Here is a 21,207-nt window from a genome sequence, read left to right on the forward strand (position 1 = left end):
TTGGCCGCACGTTAAATAATCGTTTAGATCTTGTTATTTCACTGCCACTCCACACTGTAGCTCATGGCCATCGGTGTAAAAATTCCTTGTACATTATAGATTACAGGTAAAGAAAGAAACTGTTCGAAATTAAGTAATAACTTATCTTTTTCCGCTTTCAATTTTCCGCATTCTAGAAATTGTATATGTTGGGAATACAAAAAGATGCAGCCAAGTATTAAATCTTATGACGTCGTGAGCTAGAGCAAATGAGCTTGCGTGAAAGTGCTTGCATTGCATTTCAATAATTAATTTCTCTTCTTCATTTCATTTGTCTGCCATATCACAATAATACGGCTCGTCAGTAAAATGGCACAAAGCACGAATAGATCACATTTTTTTGTTAGTATAGGTTCTGCAATGTTGTTCTTTACAACATCAACTTTGATATGTGGATTTATTCGAAAAGAAACTGCGTGGAATAATTTTGGAATTCAAGCAATTGCGTATTCTCTTTATGTATGTATACCTATACGTAACTAAATAGAAACTCGACGTGTAGTGTGTGTATTTATGTTTCTTTACCAAATAAGCTTATTGCTAAACTTTTGACAAAGCAGCACAAGACGAGCACTGTTAATAGGTTTATTCAGCATAATTTATGGCATCATACTAATTGCAACAAAATAAATAACGCAATTATTTATGAAGTTACGTCGTCAATTATATGTCGTTTGTCATTTATATGTTACGGTTTGAAACAGCTACAATTTTAAGACTATACATACAGAACCAATCGACGACTGCGGATGAGAATCTTAAAATCTTCAGGAATATTAAATGTTCATGTTGTGTATATTTCATTAGAACAGCTCATACGTTAGATATATTATGATCTTTTGATACATTACTTGCGTTTCCTGTTTTGTAATCAACTCAAATTTTGCCATATTATAAGTTATGTCCAGTTTAACTAAAAATATTGTAATATGGTTTCGCTTATGATCAGTCCTACTTGTAATGTTATGAAGATTATAATTGTATGTACACCAAGCTATTCGCTACGCCATGATAACATCAGTTAGTATCTGAAAAACGAGCTCTATGTGGGCTACACTTGTTTTCCTTTTAATTTTTAAGGCATGAATAATTCTTTTTATCTCAAAAAAGAATGTCTCTGACATTAATTTTTAAATGGATATCTTTTCGGTACGTAAATCGCGCAGTCTATAAAGTATGTAAGCGGCATACACATAATAACATTTGCATAATACGTATGCAAATATTTATGTGAAAGTATAAACGGATATAAAATAAAGTGGTGCATATGAATTTTAATTGACCAGAACCGATTGTCACAAGGGCAATGAATTAGGATAAGTGCATATACGGACTGGAGATGAGCTCAAGGATTTGAATGGCGAATGAGTGCATAAAATTCGAATATAGGGATAGACGCAGATAAAACGAAATATTGCAAATACGAGGATGAAATACGGAAGAGAAAGTAAAATGAGGATTTCAGTGGAATGTGTGTGTCAGCGCCATTGCGCTAAAATAGATGGAAGGCTACGTCCGTCGAAATTTTGTTGCAAATAGAGCCCAATCTTTCTACGCAATTTAAATACACGGCCAATATAGACAGATGCGAAAGCTAACTTGTACAAATCAGCTCCTTAAACAAAACACAAGTTCTTTTTTCTTCTAATTTGGCATAAACTAACATGAAGTATAGACAACTTTCCACATTCAGATTTTTGTAACGTAAGCCACCATAGCCAACTATAGCAAGAACGCATTTTGCTATAGTTGTTTGTATTGGTTTGACTGTAAATGTGACAGAAACTAAACGTTTTTCTTCCAAAGTCGAAACTATTATTTACAAGATACTATGAACTTCGTAAAACATATAAACGCACATACAATTGGAAAGAAACATCATTTTTGTAAATTTATTTGAGCCCAAACAGTTATTATTAGTGTGTCTCCGTGGACGTACGAATTTAAAGAAAAACACAATTTTTAGTTCAAAAGATTTAGTTTTGAATAATAAATTCAATAATACTCGCCACATGTTAGATGAATGATTCACCTGAATGAATTTTGTGAGGAATTTTTCTATAGGTGCTCAAATATATTAATGAACATACCTGAGATTCTTATTAAATTCTATTCAGTTTTTTGAAATTTGTTTACTGTGGGTAGATCCACGTAATCTGCATTCTCAAAAGTAGAAAACTACTAAATGATGGTTTGCTATAGAAATTTCACAGCTTCATAGACTAAATAAATGCACAGACCTCATTACTATAATACACATTCCCTTGCATGTGCATTAGCTGTATATTCTCTCGTAGCAGAAAATTGCCAGTTGAAAGTTTTATTCATTTTTTTCTAAGATGATTGCACCTGGTGTATTATGCGTTATTTCTGGATTTATGAAAAGGTCAGCCTTGGTAAGTTGTTGTATGTTGATGTGATTACGTGATGATGTATGTTTTTTGATTGCATTTCTTCTCAGTTAGGGGCAACTCTTGCTTTAAATGTCATTGCTGTTATCGCATCATCTTTATGTCTGTATGTATCTGCTAAGGAATGGAAATCAATGGACAATTGTTATGACGGTTATTACCAGGGTAAGAAATAGAAGGTTATTTGCACAATTTCTCACTTTATGGTAGTGAAGAGACATTAAATATATGTTGGCAATAGCGTTGTCAGCTAGATAAGTAAGGGTGATTTCATTTATATACGCTTGTTGGCCTTATAAAGTTCTTTTGAAATCACTATGTAGCTGACATTTTACTAAATGGCTGCCAAATTGGTGGTGAAATAGAAAAGAATATTTTATCATAGTAATTAGGTGCACCAGCTCGTGTGGGTTATAGCAGTATTTATAGTAGATTTTTACATGAAACAGGTACCAAAAAAAAACTCAAATCTTTCTGAAGACTGCTGAACCAATACGTAGGACTAAGTTCAGAGCGGTATAAATTAAAACCGGCATCAACGCAACTCAAATTAACGTTCAGACCGTTTTTAAATAGCAACAACGCATGCGTACAGACGTAAATACATAAACAAAATTACTGGCAAGTGTAAAACTTGTATGCAAAGGAGGAATCACGTGAATGATACTTTTTCTTGATTACCTGTCGGTCCCGTGTAAACATGCAACAAATTCCAATTTCATTCCAGTTTCGTGTAAACAAAGCCTTAAATGTGGTATACCTTTGAAGTTGAAACGTAGTTTACATGGTGCGTTTTTTCGCTTTTTCAAAGTTTTTATGACATTTGCGATTTCTCATGTAAAGAAACCTTTAAACAAATGATGGATGGGGCACAGTGAATTTTCATAAATTCACAAGTCATAATTCATAAATAGTGTGCAAACACATGTCTAATTTATGAAGGGTTAACAGTTTAAAGGTAATATATTGAGCGAAGCTTCATGTTGATCTGAGAAGTCATATAAGTGCAGTCCTGAGCATGAATGTTGGAGCATGTTACTGTTTCTGTTCATTGATGTTTCAACAAACTTGGCAATAGCCCCAATACGTATTTAAAAAATGCACATCTTTGAAATCATCCGAGGATTATTTTTCGCATGATTTAGTAGTGCATTCTTCTAATGAGGTCTAAAGGCATTTAAAAAGATTTCATTGTTTTGTTTTGAAATTCAAAGTAGCTGAAATGTGCACGCACGTATCTTGTCTTCGACTTCTTTTACAGCTACATCAGGCTTGCCATATTTATTAGGTGCATAAACACTACGATAGGACATTGTTTCCAAAGGAAACGCATGGCTGTATGAGTGTCTATAATTCTATGGTGTACTCCACTTACGAACAATTTCAATGTTGGGTGCTTTTTATTTTTTCGTTTTTCAAGGTTGTTATTATAGGTTGTTTGTATTTTGCTGTTTAAATACTCAGAGAACAAGCAGACAGACGACAACGTGCAATTTCCGAAATAAATTGTTCTGATTGCCAAACCACTTACATTATTATTGCTGGCAGAATGAAAACACTACTCTTTGAACACAAAAGGCCCACAAAGAATTATAAAAAAGTAAACCAAACTTCAAAACATCACTGAAAAACACTTATACATAACATTGACTGCAGTGCAATAAAATGATCGTTGACTTTACATATAGCAGCGACCAGAGATGATGACATACTTTAAAGAGTTGATTCAGCAACTTACAACAAAACCTATTAGTTCGATTTATTACTTAGCTTTAATAGCTAAAAACTGAGCAACAAGTACGGTATGAATCTGATTTTTGCTCTTCACATATGACTGTGAAAATCTCTACTGCTATAAATACATCAAAACGTCTCCTGGGAAACGCCAGTCAACATAAACTAATGTCCTAATATGGTGTATCAACTTTAAATTTTTTTTAGTTATACATTAGCTACGATATTTTGTTTAATTAAAAAACACCAGCATAGTAAGTCAACTTTTTTTTATGTATTACTTTGATATAGGTTATTGTAAACAAGTCGCAAGTCAGGGTCAGCACTTTGCTGTCGGTATCATTACAATTTCCTCGACTTTAATGGCAATTATGAGTCTTATTGGATCAATTTATGGATGCGTCAGGATGTGTCCATGCTGCTATACAAATCAGGTATCATTAAAATATAAGAGAATGGTTTCTTCTTGGTTAGCTATAATATCGACAAGATCAAATATTTACACTTTTCTTTATTGTAATATGTCGAATGTTAATATATCCTATTTTTGGCAACTCAATATATTTTTCTGGCTTTTTTAACTGGTTTAAGACAACAGCCAAAGCAAGAGGGATTTGAACAAAAATGCTACTTTAAGATGCATTTCAAATTCTTAAATATTATCGATATATTATGTAATTTAAAATGTGTTCAAAATAAAGCAAAGTTTTATTCTCTGTACAAAAACTCATCGTGTCAGTCTGCACCTCCGAGAAAATTTTTGAAAAGTTTTTGAGATTAATCTGAAGGTAAATCTACATCAGTGCGAAATCATTCAAATTGTTGCTATGTCTTTTATTGCTGGTTATGCCTCAATATAAGCAACGCCTTTCCAATTTATTATTTCCATCTCTAAACTACAAATTTGGTTTTGGTTTAAATCTTTTTTATCACAAAAACTTTTTTCGTCAATATCCAACTACAAGTTTACTTTTTATAGACTTACGCACACATACAGGACGACTTCTCGGAGCCTTTGCAGGTCTTTCAAGTCGAAACAGGTCAACAAGTTCCTGGACCACCTCCTTACGTTGAACCATCCACATCACGAATATAGATTGAGGAATGACGCAGTTTCAATAAATTCTGCATCAAATTTTGCACATAATTTTAGTTACGCTTCATACCAGTCTATTTTCTTGCACTTGCAGCTAAAATGTTCAGTACGTCAAATTGTTTTTACAACTATAGTTACATATTAAATTAATTATAGCGTAACTTAAATTGTAATTAGTCTAAACATGTAAAATCTCAATAATTGACAGACGTAAATTTATTTGTTTTCAAATATGTGTTTTCCACAGTGAACAACATCTGTCTTTTGAAGTACTCAAAGATACCAGCTGTACAGGCTGCATAAAAAAACCGAAAAGTTTGGATTACGTCGCTAAATTCATCGACACGCAAGAATTGCAAATACCTTTGATGGAAATATAGTAGGACTTCCAATGTTAAATCTGACAGCAGAGTTTTTGTTGAAAATAACCATTTTTAATGAGTGAAAATTGTGTTTCTGAGAAGCACTTTTGAAATAGCTTGTGCAAGAAAATGACACGTCTAAAAAGCAATTGGAACACATAGGGGAAAATTATGTATAAGTTCGAGAGTAAATTATCATAAATATAATTACTTGATAAAGGTTTTGAAAAGATGGGCGAAGCTAGAGCAATAAGGGGGGAGTGATTATTCATACATTCACCTCTGCCCTGCTACTTTCGTTTGAAATTACAGTCGCAATCAAAACAAATTAGTCACGCAGTCATGAATATATGAATACACCGCCCCACTTAGGGGCTGTTTACATTAGCCCTGCTACCCGGACTACTTTTTAGCCCGCCCGGCTTTTTATGGCAATAATTGCGGCAATAATTTTTGGTCATCAATACATTAAAAAATACATTTGTCTGACACCACTAAACAAAAGAACGAAGAATGACCGTAGCTAGTTTCCATGGTAACTCTACTTTAAGCCCCGTCAGCCGGGCTGACATGTTTACATCGGAAAATTTACTCCGTTTAACTGGGCTCCTTTGCTTGCCCAAATGGGATCTCGCTAAACCTGGCTCATGTAAACTAAATTTTATTTTATTAGGAAGTTCCTAGCCCGGCTTTTAGCCTGGGTAGCAAGGTTAGCCCGGCTTCCAGGGCTCATGTAAACAGTGCCTTAATGTTCTAGTTTCGCCAATGATCTACGGTGAGTCAAAATAAATTATTGCAGCTCATTTTGGCATATTTTTAACATTCTAAAAAGTAAGTACCTAAAAGACAAATCTATTTGTAAAATTATGTTCTTTTAAAATTCCAAACCAAGAGTGTTTTTCTATAAGTACTTTAAACTCAAAAGTGAGCGGCTATAATTTATTTTGACGAATGCTGGATCGGCAGCTGTTTTTGAGCGCAAAATATATCAAATGTACTTCTAAGTAACACACTTCTCATTTAGAAAATGGTTATTTTATGCGAAAATTTTCTTGACGGATGAGCCATCACAAGTCCAACGACCTATTCCATTCAAAGTTTTTACAGACCGTTGAGAGCATAATTCATATCTATACATTTCTTTTTGATACACAATGTATACTATAATATTTTAATCCTAACACGGTTTTTAATAAGCACATGAAAAGCATGTGACTTGGACGAGATTTGAACTAACTTCGGGATACTAGTCCGCCGCTCTACCTGTTAAGCTACCAAGCCCACAGGGATTGGAGACGAGTCAAATCTCTTGTAAACTGCGTATGGACGAGAGATTCTCGCCACTGTAGCACTTTACTGGATGGCACCGTGTTTCGACTTTACTCCAAAGCCGTCATCAGTTTTTAAAACCGTGTTAGGATCAATATAATATATATATATATAAAGTAAATGGTTAAAACCCGGGAGTATCGTTACGTGTTTGTAAATGTAGATCGTCCAGGTTGGTATAGTCCTGAGAGGGACTGTTTTTGTTGTTGTTGACTGACGTTTCGACAACCTTAGCGGTAGTCATCTTCAGAGTCAAATGAGGATTAAACGTCAGGTTAGCCGTATTTGTTAACTGGTTCTTACGTCATTGTATTGTGTGTACAGGAAATGTGTATTGTAATTGTGAATAAGTGTGAAGTGAAATATTTTTAGTTGATTGTTTGTTTGTATTGTGAATAAGTCGTTTGTAAGGTGCCGGTAATTGCTCTGATCTGCTCAGGGGGGTTTGTTCCAAGTTGGTATACCAACTTTCTAATGTAAGCCGTTGTCTATAGTCAGTACTGTAAATAATGCATTTTTCGGAGTCCCAGTCAATGTAGTGCTTTGTGATTCGGTGATGTTCGACAGTGTGATTAGTTTTGTCTTGTTTCTTAGTAGCTCGTTTGTGTTCAGTAAGTCTTATGTTTAAGTTCCTGCCAGTTTCCTGATATAGGAGGCGTGGCAGTAGGAGCAGTTTATTTTGTAAACTGCATCTTGTCGTTCGTTGGGTTGTTCTTTGTCCTTTATGTTCGTTAGTACTTGTCGTAACGTTGTGATTGGTTTATGTGCGACACGTATGTTGTATGGTCGTAAGATACGCGAGATAATCTCAGACGTACCTTTGATGTAACGTATCGTTGCTTTTGTCACTGAGTTGTTCGTTTCGTTGGGTTCGTTGGGTTTGTAAGTGTTGCGTTTGATAAAGTCAGAGTTTTAGTTCTTTTTGTCAAAAACACGTTTAAAAAACATCCCAACTAAAAATATTTCACTTCACACTTATTCACAAGGACAATACACATTTCCTGTACACACAATAAAATGACGTAAGAACCAGATAACAAATACGGCTAACCTGACGTTTACTCCTCATTTGACTTTGAAGATGACTACCGCTAAGGTTGTCGTAACGTCAGTCAACAACAACAAAAACAGTCCTTCTCAGGACTATACAAACCTGGACGATCTACATTTACAAACATATTATATATATACTCTAATGATGGCCATGTATACTATACATGCCATTCTTTTCATGCACGGCTTTATTATGTTATTACATTCACCACGAGAAATTATAAATCTATATGAAATTATTTTTCAACCAACATCTTTTATTATACGTTTAAAAATTAACAACGTAATATAAATTGCAATTTTTTCACAACATGTAACTTACCATTTAACTTTAAAGCCATAAATAGTTAAGTGAAATTTGTGTAGGTACATATGTGTTCTTTATCGGCTTGGAGATCTGTACGGAAAAAATATTTTCTTGAGGTCTCAAAAGTGGCCCGAGCCAAGCTCTATATATGTTTTATTTTTTTATGAAGTAATTGGCGTTTTAAAATGACCTTGGCTCGACGTAGCTTGATGTTGACACTAAAATTGGACAGTAAAATTTATTCTTGCTATGATAACTTTCAACTGAATGCACTTTGCTTTCTCGGTGAACAATTTAAAACGCTTTTAAATCAATTTTAAAAATTAGCATTTCACTTCGTAAAGAAATGCATTGCGAAAAAATATGTTAAGACTTAAATTGGATTGTCTTCTACAAACTTCGATTTGATAGTAAAATTCACTCTTGCTATGATAACTTTCTTAAAAATACACTTTGCCCACTCGCTCACCAATTTACATCGCTTTTAAATCAGTTTTAGAAACTTACATTTTACTTCTTAAACAAATACATTGCTAAAAGTATTTGTTCACGAGGTAAACGAAAAAAAAAGCGAAAAAATATCCCTTCTGCCTACGGGCAGATATAGTAAAAAGCTACGCGCTAAGGCAGCCAATCAAATCGCTGGAAATCAAAAAAATATTGCTTTGGAGGAATAAATAAAAAATAGATACATATATTTTTAAATTAGATCACGGGCTTGAGATTTCTATGATGCGATAGTTGATGAGGTTTGTAGAATCGCATACTACTTACAATGATGTCATATTTCAATGATGAATACATCTTGCAGTTTTCACGACTGAATACATGTATAATACACCATTATCATATATAGATACAGTAATACAATTATTTACAAGCATTAAGATCAATAATAATAAAACTGAAATAAGGACTAAATAAAGGATATACATAAGCAGATCGAATATACAACGTATGGTTAACCTACAATTTAAGAGACATGTTCCTTCGAGAAATTTGGAGTATAAGAGTTTTTAGAACGATTTGTGCAATAATTAGTTGCATAAAATGTTTTATTTGTCTTTAGCTGATTTTAAATGCAATCAGTTCTTTGAGGTAATAAATTGTAAAGTTTGTGATTCTTATCCTTCACTATATCATTAAAGAATCTGCTACTGAGAGATTCACATCTGTCGAATAGGGTCGGAATATCAGCTTTTGTTAATGCATCTTTATAATGTACTCCAGGAAATATGATGCCCATGGCTCTCTTTTTTTTATACGCTCTAAACCATCAGATAGATATTATGGTAGAGCAGAGCGAAATACTTGGAAAGAATACTGAAGAATTTGTCTTATTATAGCGCAGTAGAAACAAACAAGGTCTTTTTTGTTTACATCAGCCCGCTTCAACTGCTTAATGACGTATAGACGTTTTGCTGCCCTTTTAGTGATAACATTTATGTGGTCGTTCCATTTCAAATAATTTCTTATTGTGAGTACCAAAATTTTAACATTTGAACTCTTTCGAAAAGTTGATCATCGATTTTGATTTCATCAAACGCTGGAGTAGTTTTTCTGAAACATATGATATTTTTTTTACCATTATTTGGATTAAGGGTGAATTTAATTTCTATCGACGACTTAGCAATGTGGTTGATTTGTTGTTGTAGATAAGTTCTCGATCATATGAAATTAATTCTGAAGTAGTGGTGTCATCTGCAAATTTGCACATTAGTGATTCCGTTTTTCCAGATATTTCTAAGTCGTTGATCATGGCTAAAGATAGCCATGGTCCTAGACAGGTTCCTTGAGGCACTCCTGCAGGCACGTTTTTCAATCGGACACACACTGATTGAGTTTCACGGCTCTAAGAAAATCAATAAGCCAGTTGATGGTGGAAGGGTTAATCCCAAGACTTAAAACCATGTCAGTTAAGAGATTATGATCCATCGTATCAAATGCTTTTTTAAAGTTTAGGAAAACAGCTCAAACTGCGTCTATTTTCCGTCAGTCATTTGTAACCAATGATGAATCATCGATATGAGAGCATGGGTAGTTGATGATTTGGGCATAAAACCATATTGAGGCTTATCGATGCATCTTAACATGACTAGTTCATATCTTTTTCAATAACAAATTCTTCTGCAATTTTTGGATAGAGTGGAAGTAAGTGATATCGATCTCAAATCCTGGGTAAAAACTTTAATAATTGATGCTTTAGACAGTGGGACGGCTTTGGCAATTTTCCACATCCTAGGAACTTGACAGTTTAAGAAAAACAAATTTAAAATTAGTATGATTGGTAGCGTGAGAATATCTGCATAGTCTTTCAGTATCCAATTAAGGAGACCATCAGGACCGCCAGCCTTTGAGCGACTAATTTTTCTTAACTCTTTAACAACCTTGATTTCGTCGAGGTTAAGCAATAATATTATGCAATAATAATGGCAAATATGCTTAATAATTTTGTCACGTGTCATCTGATATCAATAAAAGAGAAAAGTTTCCTTCAATTTGTCAAAAGCAGTTCGTTGCCGAAACGAATATTTCAGATTTAGTCATGTCGATTACATTTTATACTCAAGGTGGAAGTACACTGATTGTTGATAGCAATAATTTAGTAAATGGAGGTTATGCCGATTTCACTGATGGTGATTACGTTGCCGCAGAGTCTGGTGCCGGTTCACGGATAGTTTACAGAAATAAAAACTACAGCCCTGAAGGAAAACTTGACATCATTATTGCACCAGAAAAAAAGGGAAAGATAACGTTAAATCGGTGTCAATGGATAAACAAGACTCGTTCCTACTGAGAATTCTCGTTTGATGCTGTTTGAGCATGCCAATAATTGCGAGCATAAAAACGTAACAAGCATTTTTCATGTTTATTCACATTAATTAATGCATTTAAGACACGCATAAAAATATATTCAATTGCTGTCTTTATGTTTCAATTAACAAAGCACTGTTACTAGAATGTACATAACTGGATCAGTATTAGTACTTGTCTTCAAGTTTCTCGTATTATTCGACCGAAGAAAATTTAATTCATGGGTGTAATGGCTTGCGATTCTAACAATTCTCTCAATTCCTGTGATATTTTTAAATATTGCCATTCTAAACAAATGACCGAATTATACAATTATAGGCGCAAACGAAACCATTTTACAAAAATACATTATTTATGCAATATATGCTGTCCTAATACAGAGATCAATTATGTTACTGCACATTTACTATACTTACAGCATTGAACTAACATGTACAGAATTTTCCAAAATTATTTCGTATGTACTCCCCTGTTTCAGAGGCTTGTTCGGATCGGTAATTCGACTGATAATTAAATTAATAGCACATTTTCGCAATCTGTAGTATTTTTCAAAGTTCCATTTTTACTGCCGTCTATTTGTGGCTAAACACATGTACGCTCTACGTACCTATTTTTAATATACTGTATCTTTTGTAATCATTTGGTTAAAAAACAATGTGCATAAAGGCTCATCTCTGCAATATAACTGTCAAGTAACGTATATATATGGTAGCACATTATACTGAATATTTCTGAAATAAATTGAATTAGTATATGACTTGCATGCAACAGCATTGAGTAATCAATTTAAAAATGCAACTGGTTTTATAGCTTTGCCATGTCATAAAAGGAGCCAAGCGTTTTTACTAAGGCCAGTGCCAATTATGTGAATATGAATACCAATAGTTATATGAATGTGTCAATAGTAATGACTATATAAATAAACGACAGCACCAAAACAGTATGAATTTCAATAGACATGATTGTATGAATCTTAATACCAATGACTATATGAATGTCCACACAAATAATTACATGGTGTTAATACCAATCATTTCATACAACGTAAATGGAAATACCAACGTATAGTTGTACAAATTCCACTACTAAGACCATATGAAAGACAATTCAATTCACCAAAGATCATATGAATTTTACAAATGACTGTCATACCGATGTTTAAATGAATATAATAACATTGACTATATGAAATTCAATGCCAGTTATTACATGAATGCCAAATTGCTTTATATTGAACACAATACCTTGAAAAACTGTTATTAAAATTGTTACACAACATAAGGGTGGCTTGTCATGCAGTGTCGCAAAAAGGTTTGATAAACTTTTTTGGAGGGCTTTAGCTTTTGCTAGAACATGTATATCAATTAATTAACTCCCCTCCTTTAATACTCTGAAATACCTCTGCAATCGTATTTTGCTACTTCACTGTGACACAACGTAATAGCATAATGTAAGTAATAACAAAGATGCACGTATGCATATATTTCCTTTTAGTATTTTCTGTATCCCTTGAAGCAAAAGAGCAATTTAGGAACGAAATTGACACTGAGGTCTAGGTTTTGTACTGGAATTTCACAAACACTTTTGTACCAGGTGTTAATATCGGAGCTTGCCTACTTTTTAAATTATTATTTACTATGCATTATTCATTTACTTTTAATGCCAGATTCGGTTGATCAACTAAGGGAAAAATTAATGGGTGGGGTGTCAAAGCGGCCGCGGAAAAAAACCGACAAATTGAATAATAATAAAAAATGGCCAGCATGTTTCAGTTTTCAAACTATTTCAAAGAGTTTGGCCCCTCTTTCTTAATCTGTTGTGTCAAATCATTAGTGAGATAGGTATTTGCACTGCCAATGGTTCATCGAACTTTGGGAGAAAACGTCCAATTATAAAGTAAGAAATATTTTACCAAGAAAGGAATTTTGAAATATCTTGGCACAAAAATGACACAGCTTAAAACTACAGGTTAAATTATGGCACATGTTTCATACTTAACAATATTTTAGGTAATTAACTTATGTATATGAGAATTTATCAAGTCCATTTTGTTTCATGCCTCATAAAATAATAATAATCCGCAAATTTGATGCCTAGCTCTCACATATGGTGTATCTAAATTTCCATTGTGATTTAACTGAACTCGTTTTGAGGCAGGCTTTCTTTAATTTGCGTCATTCCCAAATCTATGTGTGACGTCGTTGGCTCATTGTAGAGATGAAGCTGAGGATTTGGTTGAACTGTTTCGAGTTTAACGACTGGAAAAGCTTGGGAAAGGCCATTGTTTACGTTCACGCCATCCTATAATTCAACAAGAAAATTTAAAATACTAAAAATCACAATCATTTTAAGAAAATTACCGAGTGCAATGGTAAACAGTCGACAAAAATAAACTTGATAAAACATGGTGCGTGAAAAAAATAGACTCTTCAACAAAGTTCTTGAAAACATTGCGTGAGTTGGATAAGCACTTAGTGATGATAAGGCCTAGTTGAAACGTCGAACTTTACATGAACCGAACGCTCTTAAAACAAATTAGGTCGTTTGAAACAGGCCTAATTACTTTAACGCTCTGTCGGATCTAGGGTAAGTCAAAATAAACCACTACAGCACAGTTTGGCATAAACTTACATTTTAAGCACCTTAGATGTCTATTCATTAATGAAATTACATTCTTTAGGAGTTCAAAACCAAATAGTGTTTTTCTCACAGTACTTTGAATTTAAAATAAAGGAGTTATAATTTTATTTTGACGAACGCTGGATCCGCTGCTGCTTTAACGTTATCTGGCACGGCTGGCAGTGAACTTTTGGGAAATGAGGGATATTTTACAAGAGAAACAACCGATGTTCAAAGTTTTTTGTAAAAAAGGCATTTCGCAGTGGTGGATATAGGGTTAGTCAAAATAAATTACTGCAGCATATTTTAGAATATATTTAAATTTCTAAGCCCGTCAGAGACAAGTTCATTGGTAAAATGATCCTCCTTAGAAATTTAAAACCAATAGCGTTTTTCTAAAAGTACTCTGATTTTAAAATTAAGCAGCTTTAATTTATTTTGCTCGCTGCTACTCACTGTGACAACCCCTATGTCCGATATTGGCCTTTTGCATGACGAATGCTTATTAAAAATAGAATTTGATCACTGTCAAATAGAGACTGCGTTTTACAATCTATTAAAATTTGAAGGAAATTGAAGAGAGCGCTGCGCCGTAAAAACGTTTTTAACAGGCCTAAATCTACTTCATGCAGTAGCTATACATACTTGACAGGCTTCCAACACTACGCATTTCATATCTATTTTTACTTATTTTATAGACTCAAAATATTTCACGCCTTGTTGAATCCCGGTCACCCGTCTTATGTGAGCAGACTAAAAATGTCCCGCAAAACCAATGGAAGTTTAATAAAAATCCAAGGGCGCGCAGGACGTTTACAAAATTTCTCAAGGCTTAAGTAGGCATTTAATCACTACCATCCCTTAAAACATGCGTTTACTTTGTAATAACATGGATGAGGATGAATAAATAAATGCGTTAGACTTTTCTTTTTGACAATAATTTGATTAAATCTTGAGCTCACTTATTGTAATATTGACAACCATTGATGTTGTTTGAAACGTACAATGTTCACAGTCATGGCGTAGGAGTATCAAAAATTTGTGGGGCACATATTCATTTATGCATGCTATAATCTTTAGAAAATAATTGATTTCAAACTAAAAGAGCTTAACACTGCATATCATGAATGCATAAATATGAGCTCCCTCCTAATTATCAATCTTCTTACGACAATGTTCACAGTAGAGTCGCCAGCCTGACTTTTTACTGCCGCTATGCAAACATCTTAGTATTCACTGACAGTGAGAACAATAGATTTCTAAATAAAGAATTGTAATCTTTCAGAATTTACCAAGCGGGAGTGAATCTTCTGTTTGTTCATGGTCAAGATGTAATAAAAATCTAGCTATTTGATTGGACATACTTTTTGCGAATTTGTTCAGTGAACCTGTGCATGAATTTGCTTTGCAAATACGTATTGTATTTTAATTATTGTTAAAGTTATTTATGGTCATCACTGGTTTTCCAAAGTTAGACCATGTTTGTGATCAATGAAAGCTGTAATTAAAATTCAGACTGGTCTGAAATGGTAACAACGAATGCGGACAAAAGCAAATTACAAAAACAAAATGGCCAGCAAGTGTAAAAGTAATCTGCGAAGGAGGAATTACACGACTGAGGATTTTTGGTGATTTTGTGCTGGTCCCATGTAAACATGCAAACAAATTAATTCCGATTTTCATTCCGGTTTGACTTCGTTCCTTAGTGTCATAAGAGTTTCTGACGCAAGGGAAAGACGATTTCTGTTGTCACTAGACTATATAAGTTGTGAGGCACTAAGGCTTGTAATAATGTAAATTTAGCAATTTTGAAATATAGGGTAAATTACCGGCGAAACATTTATTCCTGTCTGACTCTAAGGAATCAACGATGCAAGAACAGTAGAGCAAGAGGACTTTGACCAACTTTAGACCTTTTAAACTTGCCTTTAAAGTATTTTTTCAAAGATTCAAAGACATCATGCTATTAACTTTTTCATTCAGCAGAATTGAAAATTATTCATACGTGGCAAAGTAAAAATGCGAGCAAAAACAATTTCTAATGGACGAAAATAAAATGTGAAATAGAGGCTTATTGTTTTCTGATAACAAAAGATCCCGAGGCAACCATGTTATTACAATATATTGATTTGAGTTGTGATCAACCTTTCTAATAAATATGAAATATATGCATGCAGAATTACAACTTGGATGTATAATGAAACACAAACTGCGCACTTATACAAACTTTAAAGGTTTTTTTCAGTGTGATATTTTACATTTTAAATGACAATATCATTTAGTTAAGCTTAAAAGCAGGTGTCTTGTAGTTTAGATACCTCATTTGTTAAACAGCATGGACAAGTGATAATGCATCCATAAATTGATCCAACAAGACTTATAATCCCCATCAAAGCTGAGGGAATTGTGATCAAACCAAGAACAGCACGCTCATCTGTGTCATCACAATCGTCTATATAACAGTTATAAAAGTTTTTTCAACGAAAGTTTGCTTGCCTTCGTGGCATTCTTTCGAGGAGGGATTTGTTGGTGGAATAAAATCATAAATCATTACTCGTAATTTGTTTACTAAAAATAAATCTGACAAGCCAACGGGGCTCAAAATAACGGCCAGTCAACAAAAATTGACCAGCTGAAAATGCTTCTTCACTTGCCAACTTTTTACCACCGCTAATTTTAACTTGTCATCGTTTTCATGTATTCCCAAAAAAGCAAGTTAGTAAGGCGATGCATGGTAACATACGGGACGCTTAGAACGTCATATAGAAACACGTGATGGGTTTTAGCGAATGGTAAAAAAGGCAACTTTCACCTAGGTAAAATGAAGTTGACGGGTCGTTGATTGAACATATTTGGCGGCTATTTTGAGCCATGGGCAGCTGTTTTTAATTCATTATATAAATGGATTGATTACATATTTCAGCTAAACTAAATGTTTTTTCAAGCATTGTCTAAGGAGCGGATCTGAAGGTAAGGAATTTGTCTCTTGATATCGTCAGAAATATTAACTTTTGCATTATCTCACTACAGCGCTTGTGTTGATAAATATTACGATAAAGACTAAATAATTAAATAATACGAGAAAGACTGAAATAACTTACTTAAACGTAGATAAATTTCTAGTTTCTTACATTCAAACCACATTAGTTCAACAGAATCCTTATTAAACAGTAATAAAATTTTATCTAATAGATAACAGTATAAAGATTTCAACTAGACTCTACATGATCCATTATCAATAACAAATTATGACTTACAAAGTTTTCGATGATTTAATTACATTTCTCCGAAGTTTACATCGGATTTACACATAAATAAGCATTCATCATTGCAGTTAGAATGTTGTGCAATTTGAAATTTTATTGCACATAATGAAACGGGTGCCAAGCCAAATAAAATGCTGCTTTTTTGTGCAAGCGACAATACGAAATTTTGATCGACACCTTAGGGTTGATTTCGTAACGCTGTGACTCTGACATCGCTGCAGATGAGAGATGGTAGAAAAGTCACACAGCAAAAATAAAAATATGCAAAATATTTTAAATCTCTGCTAGTGTATAAGTTATTGATAACTCTAATACTATGTTTTTATTAGAAACCTTAAATAGCGTTTTCGCAATTAATTGAACACTAAACTTAGTATAACACCACCAACCCAATCCCTCATTTAAATTAAGATCCATTAAAATATGCAACGTCTTTTTTGGCTTTGGAAGGGTAACGAGAGTTGCATCACTTTAGTAGCTACTAAATTGGTATAAAGGTGCAACGTAAAATTTAAAATTGGTATTATACTGATTTTTCATTCTTACCGTAATAATAATGATAGTAATAATCAGAGCATCTGTCTAAAGATTTCCATTTCCTAGCAGATACATAAAGGCAAACAAAAGACGTGACAGCACCAATGACATTTAGAGCAAGAGTAGCTCCCAACTAAAAAATAATTTTCACATTTTGTTTTGGTTGGAAGTTTTCAAAGGATTTTTCATTCGGAAAATCTTGACCAAAACTGCAGGCTGACACAATAGCAAATAGCATACCACACGAGTAAGTAGAAAAATCAGTTTACAACAAGTGTTATTAACAAAAAAATAACAACATCATTACTATAACATACATAACCACAACTTACCAATGCTCGTCCCTTCTTGAATCCACATATAACACACAGTACACCGGGTGCAATCATCTTATAACAAAATGTATGAAAATTAAAAATCTCTTTTGCGTGCTACCATTGTTTGCTGGTCATTTGTACTTTGTTAAACCAATGTGGGCAAAACATATTCTTTCTTAAAAGTATTCTAAATTTTTGAGAAGCACTATTTGTATTTGTAAACGTCATTTGAATGTTGTAGCTCAGGGTGACCAAAGTCAAAAATTTCATACTTTATAGAATATCTCTATTTTGCAAGACAATTTTTATGCAGGATTTGATTGAATTCTTATTTAAACCTATTTAATATAACACCCTTATTTACTCCTTTATACGGTGCCCACAAATGATTTTAACGTTCACAGTTAGAAGATCATACAAAAAAAGAGGGTCTCAAAGGATTGAGCGCTGCGTCCAAATGAGTGCTGAATCTACAATTCTAAAACTTTGAACAGCGCTGCGTTGCCCAAACAAGTAAATACATAAGCAAATACAATTTGAATATTGACACAAACAAAAACCATGCTCACTGTGCAGCTTATATGATTGCAGAATAGCGTTAATGCAGTTAGAACTCATAAGATGTTTTTTCTACAGACACGCGTATCTAGAGCTCAAAAATCGACCACAATGAACAGGAAGAATCATAAAAAACACGGCGGCTAAATTTTCCATGTGGCGCATGCGTGTTTTATCGTTTTTAAATTCATAACGGCTAATGTCATAGTCTTGCATCACAAATGATAAATTATTGTTTTCAAAGCAACTTATTTTATATAAAGGTGTGTACGACAAATGACAAACTTTATTATATATAAATGTGTTTTTTGCAATTTTGGCGTTTGAAAAGCATTTGACTAAACAAAATTACATACTACAATCAGTGGAGGATTATTCAGAAGGCTAAATTTACCGAATACTACAGGCCGTCTTCCCGGGAGGGCCGTTGTATTTAGACATAGTGTTTACTCTTTGACATACTCCAGACATACTCTTTGGGATTCCGGAATTCGCTAAATGTCCTAAAGTTTGACCATGATGTTAGAAATTGTACGATCTACTGTTTTAATGCACGTGAGTTTACCACGTTTGAACTTTAAACTTTATTCCTTATTGTTTACACTGTGAGTTACAAACTGAAACCGGGAAAGGGGCAAAAGCAAAGGAGCCAGGGATGGCGCCAGAGTAGGCAGGAGGTTGTAGAGGAGGGCATGGGTTAGCTAACATCTGTTTTTCGTCTTAAAAATGTTAACACTGTGGGAAAGTGTGGCATACTCTTATCCTTATATTATTTCTTTGAGCCCTTCCTAATCTCCTTCAAATGTACTTTTTTCTATTTTTATCACAAAACTTGATGTATCACCCTTTCTGATAATAAAAATCGGCTACAGGTTTATATATATGTCAGCAAAACAATGACACTCTTGCACAAAAACTGGGTATTCATTGCAATTGAAAGGTGACTTTAAAACGTAAGAAAAAGTGTTTAAAATTTTCACTTCGAGAATGACACTCAGAGGCGTAATTAGAACGTCAATTGAGGGAGCGGTGTATGAATAATCATGTGCTCTGTTGTGCTTCGACTAATTTCCTTTGAAAGCCAATTCACTTTCAAAAGAAATCAGTAGGGCACAAATGAATATATGAATATACACCCCCTGCCTCTAGTTACGCCTCTGGTGGAACATTTGTATTTCTAGAAGCAATATTGTACTTCATAGGTTGTCACTTCAAATCATAGATTTTCCATTGTAAACGAATTTTTGAATTGTTCAAAAATGTTCCTATGTTTGTCAAATTGTGAAACATGTACACGCATGGCAAAACGTCATGTAAAATTAAAATAAGAGTAAATGAAGACAATGCACATAGCAAATGGCCTGCAAAAGGCAAATTTCAATGACAAAATACTTCAAGAATGTAGGTTTTGTTGTTTGAAAACAAAAAAATTTGAGTTCAGCGTATCAAAAACTATAAGATTCCGTAAATTTATATTAGTAACGGGATGATAACGACGGAACTTAAATGATTTCCAGCCAATTTTCTGGTACACAGCCACGACCTACATGCTCAATGAACTGCTAAACACATATATTAAAAAACATTTAATCCAAAGTGCATTTACTTTAAAATAAAGCAATGGAAAAGTTCAAAACCATTTCAACCTTACAAGAAACGACGCTTTTGGACTCGACCTGGCCGGAAAAATGCTTGGTGGGACAACTCTGTTCACGAAAAATACTATAGACTTATAGTTCATGACGAGTATGACGAGACTTTGTAAACAACAACAGAAGTTGGCGGCCTTTGGTGAGAATGTAATTAGTGCAGGCTTTTCCTCATGCTTTACAGTGAGCATGCTCTAAGCCAAATCGAGGAATTAGCTATAATATACCGTATTAGTGTGGACGCAAAACATTTGTTTTGTTTTTACAACCAAAGTTGCGTTTTTCGAATTTATTCGGCATAGTGTGGACGAGGCCTCAGACAAGTACAATATACTGTACGTGTCAACAACGCCACGATATTGACACGATGGCAAAATCTTACATTTTCCTTCATGTTTCGTTAAAATTTGTTGTTAGAATGTACATATTTCGTCTGTTTTCAAAGTTTAAACAATATTTGGCATAAAAATATTTTTAAATTGAACAAGAACATTGTAATTAAGCACACATACATAAAAAGAATACGTTACTGCTCCAACTCTATAAGTACTGCTCCCCTGTTCTATTCGTACAAATTCACATGTCAATGCTATTGTGGTTAAAATCAACATTGTACATCCCATTCCAAAAAACCATTTCGAGCAAAGTGGTCTAAATGCCATTTTAGCGAGCAAAATATGATTTTGATAAACCAGATGGATACAAAGCTAAAGCGAAATTGATCTCTTTGTGTGAGTCATGTGACGTCTCACGTGAACGGAACAATGATTTTGGGGTCAGTTAACGGCCAATATTCATTTTCATGCTTCAGTGCCATGTTTCCATGGGAACTTTGCTTGCGACAACGCTCGCTTAAATTTATGAGGCATGATTATTTAGTGATGGACCATCAATGCTTTACTTTCGATAGCCTAAAGGACAAACTGTATCTTTTAAAGGCTTTCTGGGAGAAGTTGGTATAAATAATCGTTACAGTTTGTCTCGAAGGCTGCCATTATTTTTTAAGCTCTCATGATTTTTATAGTAATTTGACAGGTTGTTTTTTTAACTATTGTAACATCATGTCAGATGCCCATGTATTCGCTAGGCGATATACTAATTTGCAAGGACAGATGC

General features: G+C 33.8%; 2 protein-coding genes across 2 annotated transcripts; one reads left to right on the forward strand and one right to left on the reverse strand.

Moving 5' to 3' along the window:
• The first annotated feature begins 287 nt into the window (after nt 1-287).
• On the forward strand, nt 288-5,495 carry LOC124457987. Its single transcript, XM_047008113.1, has 5 exons — nt 288-498; nt 2,379-2,435; nt 2,501-2,615; nt 4,476-4,618; nt 5,164-5,495. The coding sequence occupies exons 1-5, from the start codon at nt 349-351 to the stop codon at nt 5,278-5,280; spliced, it is 582 nt and encodes a 193-aa protein (XP_046864069.1). The 5' UTR covers nt 288-348; the 3' UTR covers nt 5,281-5,495.
• Nucleotides 5,496-13,051: 7,556 nt separating this feature from the next.
• LOC124457986 lies at nt 13,052-20,843 on the reverse strand. Its single transcript, XM_047008112.1, has 5 exons — nt 20,604-20,843; nt 17,900-17,956; nt 17,577-17,700; nt 16,083-16,216; nt 13,052-13,446 (listed from the first exon to the last, which is right to left on the reverse strand). The coding sequence occupies exons 1-5, from the start codon at nt 20,751-20,753 to the stop codon at nt 13,279-13,281; spliced, it is 633 nt and encodes a 210-aa protein (XP_046864068.1). The 5' UTR covers nt 20,754-20,843; the 3' UTR covers nt 13,052-13,278.
• Between the last annotated feature and the right edge of the window lie 364 nt (nt 20,844-21,207).

Source organism: Xenia sp. Carnegie-2017, unplaced genomic scaffold, assembly GCF_021976095.1.
Source record: "Xenia sp. Carnegie-2017 unplaced genomic scaffold, XeniaSp_v1 HiC_scaffold_6, whole genome shotgun sequence".
NCBI lineage: Eukaryota > Metazoa > Cnidaria > Anthozoa > Malacalcyonacea > Xeniidae > Xenia > Xenia sp. Carnegie-2017.